Source organism: Pogona vitticeps, chromosome 1 (genome assembly GCF_051106095.1).
Source record: "Pogona vitticeps strain Pit_001003342236 chromosome 1, PviZW2.1, whole genome shotgun sequence".
Classification (NCBI taxonomy): Eukaryota; Metazoa; Chordata; class Lepidosauria; order Squamata; family Agamidae; genus Pogona; species Pogona vitticeps.
Window position 1 is genome coordinate 64430867 of NC_135783.1, and position 13021 is coordinate 64443887.

At 42.2% G+C, this 13021-nt stretch overlaps 1 protein-coding gene across 2 annotated transcripts in view; it reads right to left on the minus strand.

Moving 5' to 3' along the window:
• Positions 1–7455: 7455 nt before the first annotated feature.
• CEP43 (centrosomal protein 43) overlaps positions 7456–13021 on the minus strand; it is a 39976-nt gene continuing 34410 nt past the window's right edge. For both annotated transcript variants that reach the window (XM_020808529.3, XM_020808521.3), the window contains 2 exons: positions 11888–11981; positions 7456–8390 (listed from right to left, as the gene is read on the minus strand). In XM_020808529.3, coding sequence (XP_020664188.3) covers positions 8316–8390; positions 11888–11981 — 169 coding nt within the window. In that variant the 3' untranslated portion in view covers positions 7456–8315. The remainder of the gene's footprint in view (positions 8391–11887; positions 11982–13021) is intronic.

Below are 13021 nucleotides of genomic sequence, written 5' to 3' on the forward strand. Positions count from 1 at the left end.
GGTTGAGTATTGGGGTAGATATGAAACGTTTCAGGAAATGTTTTGATCAATGTTTGAAGAAGTTTGCTGCTGGAGAATTTGGAGGTTGGTATGATAATTTTTCCCTGCTTATTTAATTTACAGTGGTGCCTCGCATAGCGAGGTTAATCCGTTCCAGATTAACCTTCGCTATAGCGAAACATTGCTGAACGGGACAGGGAAAGCCATTGGAATGCATTAAACATTGTTTAATGCGTTCCAAAAGGCTCCTTTACTCACAGTTCAGCGAGGTTTCCTATGGCCGGCAGCCATTTTCGCGCCCTCGTTAAGCAAGGGGAGGGCGCGAAAACGCTGCGCGTGGCCATTATGGAGCTTCCGGCGGCCATTTTGTCCGCCGAACAGCTGATCGTCGGGGCTTCGTTTTGCGAAGATCGGTAAGCGAAACGCTTACCGATCTTCGTAAAGCGATTTTCGCCCTATCTAAACGACGTTGAGCGATCGCATTAGCGATCCAAAAAAATGGATCGCTATGCGATTTTGTCGTTATACGGTGCGCTCATTAAGCGAGGCACCACTGTATATGCAGAATACATCATGCGAAAGGCTGGACTGGATGAATCCCAAACCGAAATTAAGATTGCCGGAAGAAACATCAACAACCTCAGATATGCAGATGATACCACTCTGATGGCAGAAAGTGAAGGGGAATTAAAGAACCTCTTAATGAGGGTAAAAGAGGAGAGCGCCAAAAAATGGTCTAAGGCTCAACATCAAAAAAACTAAGATCATGGCCACTGGTCCCATCACCACCAGGTACTGTAAATAGAAGGGGAAGATATGGAGGCAATGACAGATTTTACTTTCTTGGGCTCCATGATCACTGCAGCTACAAAATTAAAAGACTCCTGCTTCTTGGGAGGAAAGTGATGAGAAATCTAGACAGCATCTTAAAAAGTAGGGACATCACCTTGCCGACAAAGGTCCGCATAGTCAAAGCTATGGTTTTTCCAATAGTGATGTATGGAAGTGAGAGCTGGACCATAAAGAAGGCTGACCACCGAAGAATTGATGCTTTTGAATTGTGGTGCTGGAGGAAACTCTTGAGTGTCCCCTGCATTGTAAGAAGAACAAACCTATTCATTCTGAAGGAAATCAATCCTGAGTGCTCACTGGAAGGACAGATCCTGAAGCTGAGATGCCAATACTTTGGCCATCTCACGAGAAGAGAAGACTCCCTGGAAAACACCATGATGTAGGGAAAGTGTGAAGGCAAGAGGAGAAGGGGACGACAGAGGATGAGATGGATGGACAGTGTCACTGAAGCTACCAACATGAATTTGACCCAACTCCGGGAGGTAGTTGAAGCCAAGAGGGCCTGGCATGCTCTGGTCCATGGGGTCACAAAGAGTCAAACACGACTTAACGACTAAACAACAACAATGATATTATTGCTGAAAGGTAGGCTCTCAAGGATGAGATGGAGGGGCCCTTGGATTTAAGATGTAGGAGGAAGCGGAGAAAGTGGAAAGTAATTGATTGATGCAGGATGATGAGGAACATTTGGTAAAGGATTGAAATTTCTTCCATTTGTACAGGTAGGCTTTCCTTGTGGATGGTTTTTTGTCATGATGAGAAATCTTCATTAATGAGGGAGAATCCTCCACCCTGCCACGTGCGGAACAGATAAGTCTGGGTGTAGGACTTGGGAGTTGTTCTGTGTGAGGTGTGGCAGGCAGGGGAGATGGTGGATGTCTGATGAGAGACTGCGGAGCACTCAGAACCAAGTCTGTCTCGGCCACCCAAGGGGCTATAACGATTTATTTATTTATTTATTTTTATTTATACCCCGCCTATCTGGACCACCGGACCACTCTGGCATTGGTTTTGTCTTGCAGACGGACAACAACTTTGTGGAGGAGAGGGAATGGCGGAAAAAAGCTGGTAGGAGTCTTGGGCTAACAGCCGACAAACGTGTGTGCCTGGAAATGTTTTCCTATTCCTGCTTGGGAGCAATACAGTTGGCATTTCGGATTCACTCGGGAGGCAAAGAGATTGAGAGTCGCTGTGCCCCATTTCTGGCATAGTTGGCGAAATACTGATTGATCTAGTTCCCACTCGTGAGCTTGGCATCTGTACGGCTGAGCGAATCTGCTAGGTCATTGTCTTGACCAGAGTTGTGTAAGGCTGTGAGACAGATATGATGTTGCAGACACCACTCCCAGAGGTCGACCGCTAGATAGAGGAGACCTGGGGAGCGGATGCCGCCTTGTTTTAGAATGTAGTACATCACCGTGGTGTTGTTGGTGGCGATCTGTACCATTTTTCCTACAAGGAGGTTTCTGAAAGCCTTGCAGGACTTTATGATGGCTAGTAGCTACAACTCATTTATGTGGAGCAGTTTTTCTCTGTGAGACCATTTGGTGTGGACTGTGAGGGATTTGGTGTTGGTAGTGACTTGTATTCGCAGGTGAGGTTGTTGCAACAGTCACCCAATAGAAAGGTTGGTATGGGAATGCCACCATTGAAGTTGAGATGCCAGTTCTGGAGTCACTCTTAGGAGAGTGTGGGGAGAGTCTGTTAGTGGATCGAATAGGGCCAGAAACCAGAATTGGAGGGATCTCATTTTGAGACGCACATGCTGTACAACTGTCGTCATAGAGGCCATGGTGCCTAGAACTCGTTGCACCGTTAAGGCAGTTATCAAGGCATGCAGAGTGAAGCTGCAAAATAAGATGAAGAGATTTTGCAGGGAGGAACGTGCAAGCTTGTGTAGAGTCTATGAGTGCACCTATGTAATGTATAGTCCTTGTAAATTTTAATTTTGATTTCTGTTCATTGATAATTAGACCAAGATCACGAAGAAGAGCAAGCTTTGTGACTGGAGTGTGCTACAAGGCGCCAGTCGTTGATATACGGAAAGACAAGAATGTTTTGAAGTCTGTGGTAGGTTGCTATCGGCGCCATGCACTTGGTGAACGTTCTCGGAGCTGTTGCAAGGCCGAATGGGAGTCTTCTGAATTGGTATGCTTGTGATCCAAATTGGAAACAAAAGAATTTTCTTTGTGCAATATGCATTGCAATATGAAAGTAAGCATCTCTTAGGTCTATGACGGTGAACCAGTCGTTTTTCGAAGGGAAGAACTGATTCTAGAGTAACCATCCAGAATTTTGTGGTGACAATGTAGTTGTTTAATAATCTTACATCTAGAATAGGGCAAAGGCTCCTGTCTTTCTTGGGGACTGTGAAATAGCGAGAGAAAAACCTGGTGCTGTTTTGATGGGTTGTATGGCATCTTTGAGAAGTAAATTCGTTATTTCTTCTTCCAGAGATTGTGACAGAGGAGTAACGACATGTGCTGTCGGAGAAAGTTGGAAGAAGTGGATGCGGTAGCCATTTTTGATGATGTAGAATACCCAGGAATCTGTGGTGATGGATTCCCATGTAGATGTTTCCAGAGGGCAGGGTTGGTGGGGTGGGTGGCAATCTCAGTCAAAGGAACGTCAAACATGGTGTTTGGGTTTCCAGTCATTCCACCTAGTGGCAGGCTGTTGCCGGGTTTTGGCTCTTTGTTTTTTGAAGTATGGATTCTAAGAGGTTTATCGTGGAGGGTCTCGTTGGAACCTCTGGTACGAGTTATAGAGTCATTTCCATTGATTTTCCTGAGGACATTGCTGGTAGGAAGGGTAAACTCCCCAATGTCTGGCTGCTCAACTTTTTTTTGTATGTCCTCTAGTATATCGTCAGTTTCTGCATGAAAAAGACCTGCTCCATCGAAGGGGAGGTCTTCGATACGTGCCCGAGCATCTTCAGCTAAGCTGACTGTTCTGAGCCAGGAAAAATGGCGTAGGGTTACTGAAGTGGCCATGGAGTTGGCTGTAGTGTCTTCAGTGTGGCAGGCAGAAAGCATCTGTTGTTTAGCAGCAGACAGACCTTCTTGTTGGAAGGTTTGAGCTAGTATCTTTTTATCCTCTGGCAGGGATTTAATAAAGGTGGACATGTTGTCCCAGATGAAGTGTTGGTAAGTTCCCATGGCTCCTTGATATTTAGTGACTCGCATGGTGAAGACTGTGGAAGAGTAAAGCCCTCTACTCATGGAGTCTATTCGTCGGCTATCTTTATCTGGTGGTATGAGAGATTGTCGGTGTCGAGATCTCAATTGAGAGGCTTCGACAAATATAGAATTTGGAGCTGGTTGTTTTTGGAGGAAAATGGTTCTGGGTCATGGATTTTATAGAGGTTATCAATCCACTTAGACATGGTATGGGAGGAAGCTGGTTTTGTCCAGGATCCTTGTACAGTATTGATGGCAACATTGCTATGTGTACTGGAGTGGTTGTATTTTAAGAGATTGGATCATATAGATGATCAGCTGGTCCTGTCGATGGTTGGTGGATTTGCAGATCAAGGGATTTAGCCATGTGAATAATAAGTTGGGCATCCTAGAAATCCTCTGCCAGTGACAGCAGGTCAGTATCTACAATGTCTGACTCTGGAGAGGTAAGTAATACCTATAGAGTCTGAGGCTGAGATCCATGGTCAGAGCCATCGAGGTTGCATCTGGAGTTGATGGACTGTTGATCAACATTGGTGTCAACAGGCTGAGTTTCATAGTATTGCCGGTTATGAGATGGAGGTGGCATGTCCATCTGCCGATGTCGAGGATCGCTGACATCAAAAATGGTGGTTGAGCATCGACGGATCTTGATTGGTAGGGATGGACCTCAATGTTGAGCTTGGTGTCAATGACTTGGATTTACCAGAGGACAGGAACTGTGTTGCTGTAGTGGAATGGAGTGTGTATCCATGGACCAGGATGGATATAAAGGATTCTCAATATCAGAACCTGTGTCTCTGTGATGTGATAGCACAGCAGTTGAATAAACGGGCACGGGCGATGCCGTGCATGAAGAGTGATTTCTGTCATCTATTGTAGTAGGAAAGTATCGGGAGGCTGGGGCTGCAAAAGCCTCATGTGTGGATGAAATCTGCTCAACCGTCTGAGTTTTTTTCAATAACAAGTGGGGAGCAGGTTGAGGTATAGCCACCTCTCGGTGATGTGGCCGCTTCGACACCGACGGTTGTTGAGAGGTAGGCTAACTATTAGATGGTATTATCAAACCGGGAAAACACCTGGTCGACTAGTTGGTGCAGTTTGTTGAGCAGAGCACTGGTTGGGGAAAATGGCAACCTGATGCATGTGCTGAGCGTGAGTTTGAACCACATGCGATGAAGCGAGCTGCTGAGATTGTTGATGTCGACGGTTCTGGTTAGGGATTGGTGGGCTATCTGAGAGCATCGAATTTAGAACTGTGTTGAGCCGTTCGGGATGGGAATCCTCGGGCAATGGAATAACCAAAGGACTGCTGGAAGGAATGGAAGGTTGTGGACTGGGAGGAGCGAACATTAGTCGGTCGACTCTATCATCCCATTCTGGAGACTGAGAACAGGGTTGATGGGACAAGGTCTGTCATCATCTGAGGGAGATTTGACCAAAATTGATTCGGAGAGTTGTTGTGGTTGTAGTGGGATGTCTGTAGGCTTAGAATGTTTAGCTCATTTAGGAGAAACAGGCTGGAGCAGCTTCAGTAGGTCTCTGACATTTAGAAGCTGTCTTCAAAGACGAGGACTTCAGTATCGAGGGTTTCGATTTGTGTGTCTCTGAGGTCTTAGACGATGCAGATGGAGAATCGGAATGAGCTGGTGTTGCCCATGGACGTTGTTTCGATGATTCAGTAACAGCTTTTTCCATTGCTTTGGTTTGGGAAGTGGCCCTACAGGGAGGTAGGCCATTTGAACTGGTTATAAGGATTGTTCCCAAAGTTGGAGTTTTAGCCTCAAGAGGCAAGACCGAAGAACTCCGGGCTTAAAATTTTTTGCAGTGGGTACAGGAGGAGGTTTGATGTTCTCTCAAACACAAAAGGCATTTAGCATGTCCATCAGAAAGTGGGATCTTATTATCACAGACAACACAGTGCTTAAATGGGCCCAAAGGGGCCATGAAAAGGAGGGAAAAAATTGATAAAAAAAACGATGATTGAAGAGGGGGTGTTGCAGCAGGAGGGCGAGCGAGGGGAAAGGAAAAATCTCTGATAATGAGTTTGATCTAATAGTTTAAAAGAAAAAAGATTGATAACAGGAAGGAATCAAAAATAAGCTCTCTTTCTCTTTTAGTCACAGAAGCAGTGAGGCGCTCAATGAGGCATTTGAAAGAAACTGAAAGGGGACACTTGGTGCCAAGATACTTATATGAGCCTCGTGGCGCAGTGGTTAAAACGCTGTACTGCAGCTAAAACTGTGCTCACGACCTGGGGTTCAAATCCCAGGTAGCCGGCTCAAGGTTGACTCAGCCTTCCATCCTTCCGAGGTCGGTAAAATGAGTACCCAGCTTGCTGGGGGGGCAATGTGTAGCCTTTATAATTAAAATTGTAAACCGCCCGGAGAGTGCTTGTAGCGCTATGGGGCGGTATATAAGTCCAATAAATAAATAAATAAATATTCTAGTGTGTTTATTGCTACCACAGAAGCTCTAGAATCTTCTGATGAGGCTCCACGCAGGTGCGAATCGCCCAGGGTGTGATTCACAGGGGCCATGAAGAAGAACCTCTGTTGCCACTTTCCCAAGCAATTTCCACTGTATTGGTGGCTGGGGCTGCTCTTGAGTTCATCAACTGTTACAGCTGTTTCCCCTCATACTGACAACTGCTTTTGTGTTTTCAGTCTTTGGTAGGCTGTACCCTGTCTGCAATCCTGCACAATTGTCTTTTAAAAATACAGTGGTGCCCCGCATGACGACGATAATCTGTTCCCCTGAAATCGCTGTTAAGCGAAATTGTCGTCATGCGAAAAACAATTCCCCATTGGAATGCACTGAAACCCATTTAATGCGTTCCAATGGGGAAAATACCTGGTCGTCCAGCGAAGATCGCCCATAGGGAAGCCATTTTCCGAGCGACGATCAGTTGTTAAAATGGCTGCCCTGCAAAGCATGGGTCCGGAAAACACAGGGCAGACATTTTAGGAACCCGACAATCAGCTGGAAAAATTGTCTTGCGAACAAATGGTTCGCGAAGCACAGACCTAATTGTTGTGAAGTGAAAATCCCCCATTGAAATCACTGTTTTGCGAATTGCTATAGCGATCACAAAAAGTCATTGTCCTGCGGATTTGTTGTTTAGCAGTGTCATTGTCATGCGGGGCACCACTGTAAAATAAGGATGATGTCTCATTTGTAAAGGGGATTACAATGCCTATAATTTCTGGCCAATGACCACACTGGGTAGGGCTAATGGGAGCTGGGGCCCAACAACATCTGGAAGACTGGAAGTTCTATAGCCCTACTTTACATGAACTGAAGATAAGGAGCTTTAGATGTTTCCTCTTTTTATATATTCAAGTTTTTTAAAAAGATGTGGTTGTGATGCACAGAATCAGACTAAATGCTATCCCATATTTTTTTAAAAAATGACACACACACATACACTCAATATTATTTTAAATGAAAGATTCATATCACAGAACATTCCCAAACTTTTAACAGCCACTCTTGCAACAGTATTTTTATTCTGTATTAAGCTGTTTCAAAGAAAAAAACTCATGCTAATAACCATTTGCAGTTTTCATTAAATTAAACAAAGGGCTAGCTTAGAGTAACAAATGTTTAAATATATAAAAATAAGTTTAAAGTTAAGGCTCATATTCCAGCTGCAATTTTCAGAAGTACCTTGTGACCTTGGGTACAAAGAACTAAGCACCTATGTTGCAACAAGGGACCAAATTACTAGAAACCATGGGGGGATTCTTAGTTCTGACACTAGTGTATTTTCATATGCCTCAGGATAGGCATCCTAATAAATCCTTTTTGAAGATCCCCTGACCAATGAAGTAACTTCTATAGTTATGAAAGAGAAATTGTACTGAAAACCAATACTTACAATTGGGTCTCAGAAGAACAAGTTCAAATACTGAATCATCCTGTTTTCTTCAGCAAAAAGTCAGACGTTAACTATAATATTAAATTCTGATTTTCACTCTTCATCTGCTTTGCTGATCTCCTCCACTACAAATTATTCATGTCTGTTGCCTGCAACAGATTTCTTCCAGGGAATTATCCAATATCTTGCATGAAAGGTTTAGCTGAACAAGATAGCAAGAGCATTTTTCCCTACTCCTTGCAAGTTTAGAAGCTCTATTCCCCTCTCCAGATTCGTTGGTGGTTGTTTTTCTCCCTTTGAAACACAAGGCACAATTTGGGAGGGGACATTTCAGCAGAGTGATTGTCTTAAAATATAGTCTACAAAGGCTCACAATGCAACAAATGATGATTTCTGCTCTGTACTCATGCAACATCTTCTAAGTAATCAGCATCACCACTTAAATGAGAAATGGTGAGGTCTTGGGTGAGATCTTCAAGCTAGAAGGGGGGAAAAGGAGAAAACATTAACTGAAATTTGAATCTAAAGCTGTTTATAAAAAGTCCCATCTTTTAAAAAGTCCCATCTCCTTTTAAATGCCTAACAACATTTCAAGTCCACATCCTCTTCAAGTCCACCAGTACAACAATCCGATATACACATTTTATGAAACTAAATCAGATGTATTCTGAAGAGTGCAGCCCTAGTATCCTAAATTTTCCACTAACATAACAATGGAAGACCTATTAAAAGCTGTCAGCAACTTACAACCATTACAAACTTTAATATGTAATGGTTATCCTTTTCTAAAATTATTTGACTATTTTCATTAGGGAAACTATGAACTATGATAAAAATATACATGCAAATTGCAATTCTAACTTTAACTAAAATGCAAAATGTTGATCAGGATTTAAAAATAAAAACTGAGCTGGAAACAGCTATTCAAAGTTCATAAAAGTGAAATAGGTTACACTTAATTTTCAAAGATGGCAGGAATAGAGTATTCACTGAAAAAATACTTAATACTTCAGCAAAATGAAGAATTAAACTGCACTGCTACATGTATAAAGCACAGTTGAGAACTGCTGAACAGTGTGTTCTGCTACCTGAACTGCAAGTACAGAATTTTGTTAGAATTAAGTTTATTATAAGACATAAGACATAAGACATAAGAAATTTATTTGTCATTGCGCTCACAAGTGGGTGCAACGAAATGAGGTGCTCTTCCCCAAGGTAAAACTGGACAACACTACAAAAAAAAGTTAAAATATACACAACTTTCATCATCCAAATATAGATACCCCGTTTTCTCTCAGCAATTAAAAAGTCCACCAAAAACTTATGGCCCCGCATTTAAACTCAATACTGCACTTGGGTAAAAACTGTTCTTGAATCTGCTTGTCCTTGCTTTCAATACCCTGAATCTCCTTCCTGATGGTAATAGTTTAAAGAGCTGATATCCCGGATGAGAGGAGTCTTTCAGTATGTTAGATATCTTCCTCTTACATCTGTTCTTATACAATTCTTCCAAAGAGGGGAGTGAACAGCCAATGATGTTTTGGGCCGTCTTGATCACCCCTTGAATTGCCTTTTTCTCTGCCACTGTGCAGCTCGTGAACCATACACAGAGACAGTAGGATAATATACTCTCAATATGAGCACATTAGTCTTTATACTGCTTACTGTGAATGAGCTGTATGCTAGTATACATGGGTTGTTTATTACTGCTCAGCTTAACGTAACCTGGTCCTGCTACAGTGAGCAGCTATGCTATGCAGAAATGAAAAGGTATGACATACATTTTATTTCACAAGGGACATTTTAAACCACAGTTCGTTCTTGACCTAAAAATCCTGTTTCATTTATGAATAACAAATTGGCACAAAGGTTTCTGACACCAGAGCAAGCTTTTGATTTCTGGTTAATTCAGCTACTTCTGCTAACGACAGGAGCCAAATGGGAACAAGTTCCATATGGTATTTACAGCAAAGCCGGATCTGCTACAATCCTAAATTACAGTGGTGCCTTGCTAGACAGCCCGCATAACAGTTTTTTCGCTAGACATCGACTTTTTGCGATCGCTATAGCGATTCGCAAAACAGTGATCCCTATGGGGGAATTTCGCTGGACAATGTTTGGTCCCTGCTTCACAAACTGTTTTTCGCTAGACGACGATTTTGACAGCTCCCTCCGCGCTCGCAAGACAGCGATTTAAACAGCTGATCGGCGGTTTGCAAAGCGGCTTTCCTATGGCCGATCCTGGCTAGACAACGCCGATTCTTCCCCATTGGAACGCATTAAACAGGTTTCAATGCATTCCAATGGGGAAATGCTTTTCGCTAGACAATGATTTCGCTAAACACCGATTTCATTGGAATGGATTATCATCGTCTAGTGAGGCACCACTGTACAAGTTTTGAAAGGCACCTGATGTGAGGTCTGTTCACATTTTTGTTGGCTGCTCTTGGACTACAGAACTCCCTTTGACTGGCCTGGCTCCATCTTAGCGATGCTTTCATGAACAGGCAAAGACCTTTGTGTTCTGGCAAGCTTTTACTTGGCTGTCAAGCAAGGAATTTTAATAGGGAGGCACAGTGATTTTTTAGAAGTAAAAATTCCTGATCGCACACATATACCTACAAAGGTATCAAGGATCCCTAGGGATTCCTTTTGCTGTGGGGAAGTTGGTGGAGGGACACAGGACAAGAGGAAATCTTTAACTTCCAAAAATTATAGCTGGCATTATTTTACCAGCAGCAGTGATCTTTAGAAATTAAAGACTTTCACCTTTGGTCACAGCTCCCAACAGCTTCTCCATGAAGAAAGAGATCTCCAAATTGAGTCTTAGGACCTTTGGTGGGGAATCAGAAATGTTTAATTTCTGAAAAATTGGTACAGCTGGTGTTATCAGCCTTTTTCGGTACAAACTGTGGAAGAGGATTTAAGCCATTGTATCTCAAAAAAAACTAAGATCATGGTTACTGGTCCCATCACCAGCTGGCAAATAGAAGGGGAAGATATGGAGGCAGTGACATATTTTACTTTCTTAGGCTCTATGATCATTGCAGATGGTGACAGCAGCCACAAAATTAAGACACCTGCTTCTTGGGAGGAAAGCAATGAGAAACCTAGACAGCATCTTAAAAAGCAGAGACATCACCTTGCTGACAGAATTCCACATAACTTACAGCTCCTGCACTCAGAGAATGAATGGATGTACATTAGGGGCATCTCCTATTCAGATAAAGTAGGAGCATCCCAATTCACACATTACTTTCTTCATAGAGAAAGGTGGTTGGGGAAAAGAATGAGGCTTTTAGAGGTTGGCATTCCCCTCTCCTATGCCAAAACATGAGAAACAACGTAATTACATACAATTTTCATTTAAAATGCCTTCTGTTTTACAGCTGGATTTTGTACTCAAGCAATGCAGATCAAAACTTTATCGATTTGTATTCTAAAGATTTAGTCTAACAGAAATGTTCAGTTCTTGTAGATGTTGAGCTTGCTGTATTTACCACTGTTAACAGTAGTTAATTTCATGATAAATTTCAAAGCTCAACTGAATAAGGCCCAGTTATATATGTGTTCCACAGTGTTCCATACATCCCTGCAGGGGATCCAACACTGATGCATTCTCTGGGCTTTCCTTTAATGCACATTTTCCTGCTCATCTAATTAGTGTTTAATGGCCGAACAGAAACCATCTAAATTTCTCACCATGTTCTGAAATAATGGTACTTCGGGAACTGTTGCATTACAACACAGATTCCTGAAGCCACCCTCCTGCCAAAGGCCTCCCTGTAACTAGCCCTGGAAAAGTTAGAGCAAGTCTTGTTTAGAGCTACAGTTTTTCAAAATAACCATATGCCTGCAAGAAGCATAGGGAAGATTCTAAACATATGAAATTCTATGCCTCAAAAGCTTTCCGTAATGATATACTACGTACTAAAGTGCATAAACATCCAACCCATATAAGATACAAACGTCATACTTTATCACTAGCATTGAAGTCTTCTAAGTCCACAGAAATCTCATCTATTTCTTCACCAATGCTGACTTCACTTTTTTCTGACCGATGACTGGTACTAAGAAAAGGGAAAAGTTAGAAGATCAGAATGATGAACCTTTGTCCCCTGTGGTGAATAACAACTTATAAGCTGAAATGGATAGGACAAAAATTCCTAAGATCAGAATACTATTGGGTTGTGTGTGTGTGTGTGTGTGTGTGTGTGTGTGTGTGTGTGTGTGCGTGCGTGCGTGCGTGCGTGCGTGCGTGCGCGCGCGCGCGCGCAACATGAATTGTGGAAGTCACCGCTGCTAATGGATGAGGTCCTGGTCTCGTGTCAGTCATGTGCCCGGTTACATGCCCAGCATGTCATTAATTAATCACAATTAGTTGCAATTCAGCAGTTTTCTTGCATGCACATAAAAATCCAACAGAATTCTATCTTAAGCCTCAAAGATTACATTTGATTATCAGGAATATATAAGAAAAGATACTTGATACAAAATAATTTTAGAAGTTTAATTTCTTTTTGAAATAATTATTGGGAATATAAATAGGTATAAAGCAGTATTTCTGCCTAGACCAATAAACAGAAGTAGTTCATCTGCATAAAACAAAGTTCATAAACTTGTACCTTAAACTCTAGGTATCTGTACCAGAAATTTCACCGTTTCACAAGGAACTAACTTGCAGAATGAATGTATGAAAAAAGGCTGAAATCATGAGTACTTCAGCCAAATTGATTTTCATTTTCACATCAGTTTTAAAAACTGTACTGAATTGCAATATAGAACTGAATTGATCAATGCAGTTAGCTTTGTTTAAATAATACATATGCATTATAATGCAAAGGATACAAGAAAATACTAGAATATCAAGAAATTAATAAAACAGCAGATCTTTCAGAAATATGGTAAAAGCAATATTCTTATGCTATGGGTAATTATTTGGAATAGCTTTTTAAAGCAATGTGTGTATTTGCAGCTGTATAGTAAACTCAGAAAATTAACATTCCCTCGAATTTTCCATAGTCCTGCATGGAAGCCCCACCCAGTGCACACAGAGTTCTGGCTGTCACCAGAAGCAAATGGGCAATCCCGATCCAGCACAGCATGGCCA